Source organism: Oncorhynchus keta, unplaced genomic scaffold, assembly GCF_023373465.1.
Source record: "Oncorhynchus keta strain PuntledgeMale-10-30-2019 unplaced genomic scaffold, Oket_V2 Un_contig_25872_pilon_pilon, whole genome shotgun sequence".
Taxonomy (NCBI): Eukaryota; Metazoa; Chordata; class Actinopteri; order Salmoniformes; family Salmonidae; genus Oncorhynchus; species Oncorhynchus keta.
Genome location: NW_026284665.1, coordinates 1 through 12491, shown reverse-complemented (window position 1 = coordinate 12491; position 12491 = coordinate 1). Strand labels below are relative to the sequence as shown.

Below are 12491 nucleotides of genomic sequence, written 5' to 3'. Positions count from 1 at the left end.
TGCTAATGAATTCACAGAAGCTACTGTACCAGGTTACCTTATAAGGAAACCTCAGCTTATTGATACACACACACATTGACGTAGGTGATCATACCGCCAGGGAGTGATCATGGGTATATAGTCTATATAGTTAACCAGCCCTTTGGTTGGTTGCAGAAACATACATGCTATGGTTCCATTGTCAAATTATGTCTGCAGTTACATTAGTAAAGGTTTGATTGATTTACTTAAAGAAGTTATTGTCTGATTGCTGATTTCACCAGTAAACCAATGATTGACAAGGAACAAGGAACCTACCCTGACAAAGAACCATATCAATACCCATACCAGTGATACTGGTGATAGATGAGGTAGTTATATAGTATGTAGTAGAACCATATCAATAACCATATCAGTGATACTGGTGATAGATGAGGTAGTTATATAGTATGTAGTAGAACCATATCAATAACCATATCAGTGATACTGGTGATAGATGAGGTAGTTATATAGTATGTAGTAGAACCATATCAATAACCACATCAGTTATACTGGTGATAGATGAGGTAGTTATATAGTATGTAGTAGAACCATATCAATAACCATACCAGTGATACTGGTGATAGATGAGGTAGTTATATAGTATGTAGTAGAACCATATCAATAACCACATCAGTGATACTGGTGATAGATGAGGTAGTTATATAGTATGTAGTAGAACCATATCAATACCCATACCAGTGATACTGGTGATAGATGAGGTAGTTATATAGTATGTAGTAGAACCATATCAATAACCATACCAGTGATACTGGTGATAGATGAGGTAGTTATATAGTATGTAGTAGAACCATATCAATAACCACATCAGTGATACTGGTGATAGATGAGGTAGTTATATAGTATGTAGTAGAACCATATCAATAACCACATCAGTGATACTGGTGATAGATGAGGTAGTTATATAGTATGTAGTAGAACCATATCAATAACCATACCAGTGATACTGGTGATAGATGAGGTAGTTATATAGTATGTAGTAGAACCATATCAATAACCATACCAGTGATACTGGTGATAGATGAGGTAGTTATATAGTATGTAGTAGAACCATATCAATAACCATACCAGTGATACTGGTGATAGATGAGGTAGTTATATAGTATGTAGTAGAACCATATCAATAACCATACCAGTGATACTGGTGATAGATGAGGTAGTTATATAGTATGTAGTAGAACCATATCCAATAACCATACCAGTGATACTGGTGATAGATGAGGTAGTTATATAGTATGTAGTAGAACCATATCAATAACCATATCAGTGATACTGGTGATAGACGAGGTAGTTATATAGTATGTAGTAGAACCATATCAATAACCATACCAGTGATACTGGTGATAGATGAGGTAGTTATATAGTATGTAGTAGAACCATATCAATAACCATATCAGTGATACTGGTGATAGATGAGGTAGTTATATAGTATGTAGTAGAACCATATCAATAACCATACCAGTGATACTGGTGATAGACGAGGTAGTTATATAGTATGTAGTAGAACCATATCAATAACCATACCAGTGATACTGGTGATAGATGAGGTAGTTATATAGTATGTAGTAGAACCATATCAATAACCATATCAGTGATACTGGTGATAGATGAGGTAGTTATATAGTATGTAGTAGAACCATATCAATAACCATACCAGTGATACTGGTGATAGATGAGGTAGTTATATAGTATGTAGTAGAACCATATCAATAACCATACCAGTGATACTGGTGATAGACGAGGTAGTTATATAGTATGTAGTAGAACCATATCAATAACCACATCAGTGATACTGGTGATAGACGAGGTAGTTATATAGTATGTAGTAGAACCATATCAATAACCATACCAGTGATACTGGTGATAGATGAGGTAGTTATATAGTATGTAGTAGAACCATATCAATAACCACATCAGTGATACTGGTGATAGATGAGGTAGTTATATAGTATGTAGTAGAACCATATCAATAACCACATCAGTGATACTGGTGATAGATGAGGTAGTTATATATATGTAGTAGAACCATATCAATAACCACATCAGTGATACTGGTGATAGATGAGGTAGTTATATAGTATGTAGTAGAACCATATCAATAACCATACCAGTGATACTGGTGATAGATGAGGTAGTTATATAGTATGTAGTAGAACCATATCAATAACCATACCAGTGATACTGGTGATAGATGAGGTAGTTATATAGTATGTAGTAGAACCATATCAATAACCACATCAGTGATACTGGTGATAGATGAGGTAGTTATATAGTATGTAGTAGAACCATATCAATAACCACATCAGTGATACTGGTGATAGATGAGGTAGTTATATAGTATGTAGTAGAACCATATCAATAACCACATCAGTGATACTGGTGATAGATGAGGTAGTTATATAGTATGTAGTAGAACCATATCAATAACCACATCAGTGATACTGGTGATAGATGAGGTAGTTATATAGTATGTAGTAGAACCATATCAATAACCACATCAGTGATACTGGTGATAGATGAGGTAGTTATATAGTATGTAGTAGAACAATAACCACATCAGTGATACTGGTGATAGACGAGGTAGTTATATAGTATGTAGTAGAACCATATCAATAACCACATCAGTGATACTGGTGATAGATGAGGTAGTTATATAGTATGTAGTAGAACCATATCAATAACCACATCAGTGATACTGGTGATAGATGAGGTAGTTATATAGTATGTAGTAGAACCATATCAATAACCACATCAGTGATACTGGTGATAGATGAGGTAGTTATATAGTATGTAGTAGAACCATATCAATAACCACATCAGTGATACTGGTGATAGATGAGGTAGTTATATAGTATGTAGTAGAACCATATCAATAACCATACCAGTGATACTGGTGATAGATGAGGTAGTTATATAGTATGTAGTAGAACCATATCAATAACCATACCAGTGATACTGGTGATAGATGAGGTAGTTATATAGTATGTAGTAGAACCATATCAATAACCACATCAGTGATACTGGTGATAGATGAGGTAGTTATATAGTATGTAGTAGAACCATATCAATAACCACATCAGTGATACTGGTGATAGATGAGGTAGTTATATAGTATGTAGTAGAACAATAACCACATCAGTGATACTGGTGATAGACGAGGTAGTTATATAGTATGTAGTAGAACCATATCAATAACCACATCAGTGATACTGGTGATAGATGAGGTAGTTATATAGTATGTAGTAGAACCATATCAATAACCACATCAGTGATACTGGTGATAGATGAGGTAGTTATATAGTATGTAGTAGAACCATATCAATAACCATACCAGTGATACTGGTGATAGATGAGGTAGTTATATAGTATGTAGTAGAACCATATCAATAACCACATCAGTGATACTGGTGATAGATGAGGTAGTTATATAGTATGTAGTAGAACCATATCAATAACCACATCAGTGATACTGGTGATAGATGAGGTAGTTATATAGTATGTAGTAGAACCATGTCAATAACCATACCAGTGATACTGGTGATAGATGAGGTAGTTATATAGTATGTAGTAGAACCATATCAATAACCACATCAGTGATACTGGTAATAGATGAGGTAGTTATAGTATGTAGTAGAACAATAACCACATCAGTTATACTGGTGATAGATGAGGTAGTTATATAGTATGTAGTAGAACCATATCAATAACCACATCAGTGATACTGGTGATAGATGAGGTGTTATATAGTATGTAGTAGAACCATATCAATAACCACATCAGTGATACTGGTGATAGATGAGGTAGTTATATAGTATGTAGTAGAACCATATCAATAACCATACCAGTGATACTGGTGATAGATGAGGTAGTTATATAGTATGTAGTAGAACCATATCAATAACCACATCAGTGATACTGGTGATAGATGAGGTAGTTATATAGTATGTAGTAGAACCATATCAATAACCATACCAGTGATACTGGTGATAGATGAGGTAAGTTACATGTATACAATCAGTATAGGTAAAGTGGCTGAGCAGCAGGATACATTTTTAAAAGTAGCAACAATGTATGGCGTGTGTTAGAGAGAGTCATGTGACTAGAAGCACTGCAGACAGTGCTGATGACTGGGAACTCTCCCAATGATGAACTGGTCCGTCTGAACCACGCATGAACAAGGGCATCTATATTCAGAGAGCCTGTTTCCTTGACTTGTGGTGCAGGGCATGTGTGTCCCATAGCTTCTTCGTATAGCAAAACTCCCTGATCTTCTCAAAAATATCAGATTGTCTAGCTGTGTCCAGTCCAGGTGGTGCTTGTACAGGCAGACCATCTATGGGAGGAAGGATGTCAGCGTTGTGCAGCAGCTGAAACCTGGTCCCGACTGAGTCCCAACGCTCCTGGTGACAACAACACCAGGCTTCAGAGCATCAATGCTGTAAAACAGGAAATAACTAAACCAATTGAGAAGACATGACAACCTTGCATAACATCAATTCACCTCCCGAGTTTAGATATGAAGAATAACCTCACACAATGCAATGCAAATTATATTCACCTGAAGTGCTGGTACTTCTTTATCTGTGGCAGTGGCCTGAAGAACGGAGTCAGGTGTTGTTGCCAGCCATAACTTTCCACCTGCACCGTACCATCCTCCAGTCCAACCAGCTGTGGGATGTTGACCCCTGTCACTGTGCTGTTCTTCACAACACCAGCAATCTCAGACAAAGTGTTCACTCTGATCTTTCGGAAGCGCTGCTTGATGAGGCCAAAGGGTTAGAATGAAATACCTGTCAGCTATTTTAACAGTCTGTAATGTCTACTTGGTAAATGTTTATAATGTCGACTACCGTCTTTCAATGTAAACTGTAAAGTCGATGTCTGTACTGTCTTTTAGTTAGTTGTGTTTGGACCCCAGGTGTTATGGAGTCAGCTAATGGGGATCCAACCAGGTAGACTAGCTGTTGTTATGGAGTCAGGGATCCAACCAGGTAGACTAGCTGTTGTTATGGAGTCAGGGGATCCAACCAGGTAGACTAGCTGTTGTTATGGAGTCAGGGATCCAACCTGGTAGACTAGCTGCTTGTTATGGGAGTCAGGGATCCAACCAGGTAGACTAGCTGTTGTTATGGAGTCAGGGATCCAACCAGGTAGACTAGCTGCTGTTATGGAGTCAGGGATCCAACCAGGTAGACTAGCTGCTGTTATGGAGTCAGGGGATCCAACCAGGTAGACTAGCTGTTGTTATGGAGTCAGGAGATCCAACCAGGTAGACTAGCTGTTGTTATGGAGTCAGGGATCCAACCAGGTAGACTAGCTGTTGTTATGGAGTCAGGGGATCCAACCAGGTAGACTAGCTGTTGTTATGGAGTCAGGGATCCAACCAGGTAGACTAGCAGTTGTTATGGAGTCAGGGATCCAACCAGGTAGACTAGCTGTTGTTATGGAGTCAGGGGATCCAACCAGGTAGACTAGCTGTTGTTATGGAGTCAGGGGATCCAACCAGGTAGACTAAGCTGTTGTTATGGAGTCAGGGATCCAACCAGGTAGACTAGCTGTTGTTATGGAGTCAGGGATCCAACCAGGTAGACTAGCTGCTGTTATGGAGTCAGGGATCCAACCAGGTAGACTAGCTGTTGTTATGGAGTCAGGGGATCCAACCAGGTAGACTAGCTGTTGTTATGGAGTCAGGGATCCAACCAGGTAGACTAGCTGTTGTTATGGAGTCAGGGGATCCAACCAGGTAGACTAGCTGTTGTTATGGAGTCAGGGATCCAACCAGGTGGACTAGCTGTTGTTATGGAGTCAGGGATCCAACCAGGTAGACTAGCTGTTGTTATGGAGTCAGCGGATCTAACCAGGTAGACTAGCTGTTGTTATGGAGTCAGGGATCCAACCAGGTAGACTAACTGTTGTTATGGAGTCAGGGGATCCAACCAGGTAGACTAGCTGTTGTTATGGAGTCAGGGATCCAACCAGGTAGACTAACTGTTGTTATGGAGTCAGGGATCCAACCAGGTAGACTAGCTGTTGTTATGGAGTCAGGGGGATCCAACCAGGTAGACTAGCTGTTGTTATGGAGTCAGGGATCCAACCAGGTAGACTAGCTGTTGTTATGGAGTCAGGGATCCAACCAGATAGACTAGCTGTTGTTATGGAGTCAGGGATCCAACCAGGTAGACTAGCTGTTGTTATGGAGTCAGGGGATCCAACCAGGTAGACTAGCTGTTGTTATGGAGTCAGGGGATCCAACCAGGTAGACTAGCTGTTGTTATGGAGTCAGGGGATCCAACCAGGTAGACTAGCTGTTGTTATGGAGTCAGGGATCCAACCAGGTAGACTAGCTGTTGTTATGGAGTCAGGGATCCAACCAGGTAGACTAGCTGTTGTTATGGAGTCAGGGGGATCCAACCAGATAGACTAACTGTTGTTATGGAGTCAGGGGATCCAACCAGGTAGACTAGCTGTTGTTATGGAGTCAGGGATCCAACCAGGTAGACTAGCTGTTGTTATGGAGTCAGGGATCCAACCAGGAAGACTAGCAGTTGTTATGGAGTCAGGGGATCCAACCAGGTAGACTAGCTGTTGTTATGGAGTCAGGGATCCAACCAGGTAGACTAGCTGACAGTCAGGGGATCCAACCAGGTAGACTAACCAGTTGTTATGGAGTCAGGGATCCAACCAGGTAGACTAGCTGTTGTTATGAAGTCAGGGATCCAACCAGGTAGACTAGCTGTTGTTATGGAGTCAGGGGATCCAACCAGGTAGACTAGCTGTTGTTATGGAGTCAGGGGACCCAACCAGGTAGACTAGCTGTTGTTATGGAGTCAGGGGATCCAACCAGGTAGACTAGCTGTTGTTATGGAGTCAGGGGATCCAACCAGGTAGACTAGCTGTTGTTATGGAGTCAGGGGATCCAACCAGGTAGACTAGCTGTTGTTATGGAGTCAGCTAGTGGGGATCCAAATCAAATTAATAATATTGGACTGTGTATGTTTAAATGCAACAAGAAGTATCTGAACTCTGACCTCTGACAATAAAAGTGTTGTCATTGTTAATGGTTTTTCAATGTTCAGACATACTGTTCTGTTATTTCTTATTGTAGATGAGTGAGCTGTGACTTACATCAAAAACGAGTCTCTCTGGGGAGACAGAGGGGACCACTGCCTCTAAAATGAGTCTCTCTGGGGAGAGAGAGGAGGGGACCACTGCCTCTAAAATGAGTCTCTCTGGGGAGAGAGAGGGGGGGACCACTGCCTCTAAAATGACTCAAGACACCAGTTCAAAGAGGTAAGAGATTAATTGCAAAATATACATTGCTATTAAAAAAATCAAACTAATGAAAAGTGATCTCAAAGTACATGGAATGTAGATCTACATAATTAATTTAAAATACCAAACATGGATTTACCAATTGCAGACTGTAGCTTTAACATAAACATCAGGACTTCTATAAGTTCCACTATACAGTTGTTAAAATGAAGTAGATGAGGTATTAATGTGATATTGATGAGGTGATCTGTCTCCCTGTTTTGTTCAGTGTCCAGAAGCCCAGAGCAGAGTCACCTACAACCAGCCTGCTATCAATGAAGAGTGATCAGCCAACTGCTTTCAGCCAGGAACCATTACCAGATGACAATAAGGAAGTGGAGAGTTTGGACAGTGAGGATGCATTAAAGATCACACACAACCTTCTGGACAGAAGAAGTAAGACTGTGCAAGCAGTAAGCAGTCACTAAGGGTCAAGATTATTATGAAAACAGCCGATTCAAATTCTGGTCATGCAAGTTGAAGCCTGACAAGTTGACGCTAATCGATGATAATAATTCCGATGATGATGATTCCGATGAAGACAAAAAGGATGACAATGATGAAGAGGAGTCAATCCAGTTGTCTGACTTACACAGGAGAGCAGTGGACCAGGCCTTGAAGAGTGAGAATGGACACCTGGACCTGTTCCTCCGCTTTCTTCTGGGTCTCTCACTGGAGTCCAATCAGAATCTGTTACGAGGCCTTCTGACACAGACAGGAAGTACAACACAGACCAATGAGGAAGCAGTTAAGAGAACAGTCAGGTACCTATCAGACAACATCAAGTACGAATCCTCACCAGAAAGGATCATCAACTTGTTCCACTGTTTGAATGAACTTGGTGCCAACTCTTGTTGAAGACATGCAGAACTCCCTGCGTTCAGGAACTCTTTCAGAAACAAGACTAAAACCTGACCAATGTTCAGCCCTGGCCTACCTGTTACTGATGTCAGAGGAGGTGCTGGAGGAGTTTGACCTGAAGACGTACAACACATCAGAGAAAGGTTATCAGAGGTTGCTGCCGGTCGTGAAAACCTGTAAGAGAGCACTGTAAGTTCTGTTATTGAGTTGATGTTTACAGTGTCATTATAATGAAGCATTTGTTTATCTAACTGATTATCTCCTGTCTCCAGACTAGATCACTGTAAGCTCACATATAAATCCTGTGAGACTCTGGCCTCAGCTCTGCAGACACCAAACTCCCCCCTGAGAGAACTGGACCTCAGCTACAATGACCTGGAAGACAGAGGAGTGGAGCTGCTCTGTGATGGACTAACCAGTCCACTCTGCAACATACAGACACTAGTGTGAGTTAAATATCTTCAGTATGAGTTATTATGTGGATGTTTTAAACATGTGTTAATCATGTTCTCTACTCCCATCTAGTCTGGGTCAGTGTGGTCTGACAGAGGGTTGCTGTTCAGATCTGGCCTCAGTCCTGAGTTCACCCAACTCACAACTGAAACAACTGGAGCTGAGAGACAATGACCTGCAGGACTCAGGAGTTACACTGCTGTCTGCTGGACTGGAGTATCCAGACTGTAAACTACACACACTGGGGTAAGTACAGCTGTTTCAGTCAGGTTGGTACTGAGCTGGGAGTTACACTGCTGTCTGCTGGACTGGAGGATCCAGACTGTAAACACACACTGGGGTAAGTACAGCTGTTTCAGTCAGGTCGGTACTGAGCTGAGTTACACTGCTGTCTGCTGGACTGGAGGATCCAGACTGTAAACTACACACACTTGGGTAAGTACAGCTGTTTCAGTAGGTCGGTACTGAGCTTAGTAAAACAAATACTCTGATGTTACTTAAATCTGATGTTTCATGACAATGTTTGTGTCCTACTAGATGATTGACACCAGTACATCAACCTAGACAGCTGTTGTGTGTCTCTCTGTAGGCTGTCTGGCTGTCTGGTCACAGAGGAGGGCTGTGCTGCTCTGTCATCAGCTCTGAGATCAAACCCCTCCCACCTGAAAGAGCTGGACCTGAGCTACAATCACCCAGGAGACTCTGCAGGGGGACTGCTTTCAGCTGCTCTGGTGGATCCCACATATAAACTGATGAAGCTGAAGTAAGTCAGAATAGATGTCCTGATAGTGTGAGCAGCGGTTGTGTCATATGAAGTGTAGTAGGGTCAGTAACACGAGGACATGATGGTAGAATTAAGGGGAAGTTTACCCAGCAGGCTGAGCACTCCAACACAGCATACATCATCACCACATGAATACTCTTCCTCTGCATCTCTGATATCCTGTTGGAATTGTACTCTGTTCTGTATGCAGTAGGTAGGATAGAATACCTGTATGTCTCTAGTAATGAACTGTACTCTGTTCTGTATGCAGTAGGTAGGATAGAATACCTGTATGTCTCTAGTAATGAACTGTACTCTGTTCTGTATGCAGTAGGTAGGATAGAATACCTGTATGTCTCTAGTAATGAACTGTACTCTGTTCTGTATGCAGTAGGTAGGATAGAATACCTGTATGTCTCTAGTAATGAACTGTACTCTGTTCTGTATGCAGTAGGTAGGATAGAATACCTGTATGTCTCTAGTAATGAACTGTACTCTGTTCTGTATGCAGTAGGTAGGATAGAATACCTGTATGTCTCTAGTAATGAACTGTACTCTGTTCTGTATGCAGTAGGTAGGATAGAATACCTGTATGTCTCTAGTAATGAACTGTACTCTGTTCTGTATGCAGTAGGTAGGATAGAATACCTGTATGTCTCTAGTAATGAACTGTACTCTGTTCTGTATGCAGTAGGTAGGATAGAATACCTGTATGTCTCTAGTAATGAACTGTACTCCGTTCTGTATGCAGTAGGTAGGATAGAATACCTGTATGTCTCTAGTAATGAACTGTACTCTGTTCTGTATGCAGTAGGTAGGATACTATACCTGTATGTCTCTAGTAATGAACTGTACTCCGTTCTGTATGCAGTAGGTAGGATAGAATACCTGTATGTCTCTAGTAATGAACTGTACTCCGTTCTGTATGCAGTAGGTAGGATAGAATACCTGTATGTCTCTAGTAATGAACTGTACTCTGTTCTGTATGCAGTAGGTAGGATAGAATACCTGTATGTCTCTAGTAATGAACTGTACTCTGTTCTGTATGCAGTAGGTAGGATAGAATACCTGTATGTCTCTAGTAATGAACTGTACTCTGTTCTGTATGCAGTAGGTAGGATAGAATACCTGTATGTCTCTAGTAATGAACTGTACTCTGTTCTGTATGCAGTAGGTAGGATAGTAATGAACCGGGATAGTGCACCAGAACACAACAATATGGTTTAAATGTTGACTGCTTTATTAGGTCTTTGTCAGTCAACAACCTGTTTCTCCTACAGTGTGGATCATGGTGGAGAGGGCAGGCTGAAATCAGGGCCGCGGAAATGTAAGTCTCTTCAATCCTATTTAACTGTATACTCAGAACTATTGTAACATAGTAACTAATCAATACTTTTTCTGTTCCGACAAAACATTTTATGTGAAGATGTGGTTTGATATAACTCTCCTTTTATCTACAGATGCCTGTCATCTCACCCTGGACCCAAATACAGTAAACCCACACCTGAGACTGTCTGAGGGGAACAGGAAGGTGACACGGGTGGTGGAGAAGCAGCATTATGAAGACCATCCAGACAGATTTGACTTTCATTGCCAAGTTGTCTGCAGTGAAGTGATTTCTGGAGGTCGTTATTACTGGGAGGTGGAGAGGGATGGTGACATGGCTGACATTGGTGTGGTGTACAAAGGAATGAAGAGGAAGGGACAGGAGGATGACAGTTGGATTGGACTCAATAGGAAGTCCTGGTGTTTATACTGCTATGATAGTGCTTATGAATTTATCCATGCTGGAGTCAGCAGATCCATCTCTGGTCGTTATTCTCACAGAGTTGGAGTGTATCTGGACTGGCCGGCTGGTACTTTGTCCTTCTATAGTGTGTCCTCCTCTGGTACACTGACACACCTTCACACAGAACACATCACATTCACTGAACCACTCTATCCTGGATTTGGGGTTTACTCCTCCTCCTCAGTGACCCTGTGTCAGATACATGACCATCACATTCAGAGGTGAGTCATAGCGATGTTTCATCATTTGTTTTCCTCTGGAATCATTTCTACAGTTAGATTAGTAGTAGTGGTGTGTTGTGTTCTGTTGGACCTACAGACAGTTAGATTAGTAGTAGTGGTGTGTTGTGTTCTGTTGGACCTACAGACAGTTAGATTAGTAGTAGTGGTGTGTTTTAATGTGTTCTGTTGGACCTACAGACAGTTAGATTAGTAGTAGTGGTGTGTTTTAATGTGTTCTGTTGGACCTACAGACAGTTAGATTAGTAGTAGTGGTGTGTTTTAATGTGTTCTGTTGGACCTACAGACAGTTAGATTAGTAGTAGTGGTGTGTTTTAATGTGTTCTGTTGGACCTACAGACAGTTAGATTAGTAGTAGTGGTGTGTTTTAATGTGTTCTGTTGGACCTACAGACAGTTAGATTAGTAGTAGTGGTGTGTTTTAATGTGTTCTGTTGGACCTACAGACAGTTAGATTAGTAGTAGTGGTGTGTTTTAATGTGTTCTGTTGGACCTACAGACAGTTAGATTAGTAGTAGTGGTGTGTTTTAATGTGTTCTGTTGGACCTACAGACAGTTAGATTAGTAGTAGTGGTGTGTTGTGTTCTGTTGGACCTACAGACAGTTAGATTAGTAGTAGTGGTGTGTTTTAATGTGTTCTGTTGGACCTACAGACAGTTAGATTAGTAGTAGTGGTGTGTTTTAATGTGTTCTGTTGGACCTACAGACAGTTAGATTAGTAGTAGTGGTGTGTTGTGTTCTGTTGGACCTACAGACAGTTAGATTAGTAGTAGTGGTGTGTTTTAATGTGTTCTGTTGGACCTACAGACAGTTAGATTAGTAGTAGTGGTGTGTTTTAATGTGTTCTGTTGGACCTACAGACAGTTAGATTAGTAGTAGTGGTGTGTTGTGTTCTGTTGGACCTACAGACAGTTAGATTAGTAGTAGTGGTGTGTTTTAATGTGTTCTGTTGGACCTACAGACAGTTAGATTAGTAGTAGTGGTGTGTTGTGTTCTGTTGGACCTACAGACAGTTAGATTAGTAGTAGTGGTGTGTT

At 41.0% G+C, this 12491-nt stretch overlaps 1 protein-coding gene and 2 long non-coding RNA genes across 3 annotated transcripts; 2 read left to right on the top strand and 1 right to left on the bottom strand.

The window, feature by feature from the left end:
• The first annotated feature begins 4883 nt into the window (after positions 1-4883).
• Positions 4884-6522, top strand: LOC127922488 (uncharacterized). Its single transcript, XR_008111531.1, has 4 exons — positions 4884-4991; positions 5466-5545; positions 6216-6335; positions 6455-6522. It is a non-coding gene; the product is annotated as an uncharacterized LOC127922488 (long non-coding RNA).
• Positions 6523-6776: 254 nt separating this feature from the next.
• Positions 6777-11483, top strand: LOC127922486 (NACHT, LRR and PYD domains-containing protein 12-like). Its single transcript, XM_052506349.1, has 7 exons — positions 6777-7329; positions 7580-8400; positions 8484-8657; positions 8737-8910; positions 9254-9427; positions 10708-10754; positions 10888-11483. The coding sequence occupies exons 2-7, from the start codon at positions 8183-8185 to the stop codon at positions 11439-11441; spliced, it is 1341 nt and encodes a 446-aa protein (XP_052362309.1). The 5' UTR covers positions 6777-7329; positions 7580-8182; the 3' UTR covers positions 11442-11483.
• LOC127922487 (uncharacterized) lies at positions 11413-12479 on the bottom strand. The gene is made up of 3 exons (XR_008111530.1): positions 12357-12479; positions 11581-12308; positions 11413-11484 (listed from the first exon to the last, which is right to left on the bottom strand). It is a non-coding gene; the product is annotated as an uncharacterized LOC127922487 (long non-coding RNA).
• Positions 12480-12491: the final 12 nt, after the last annotated feature.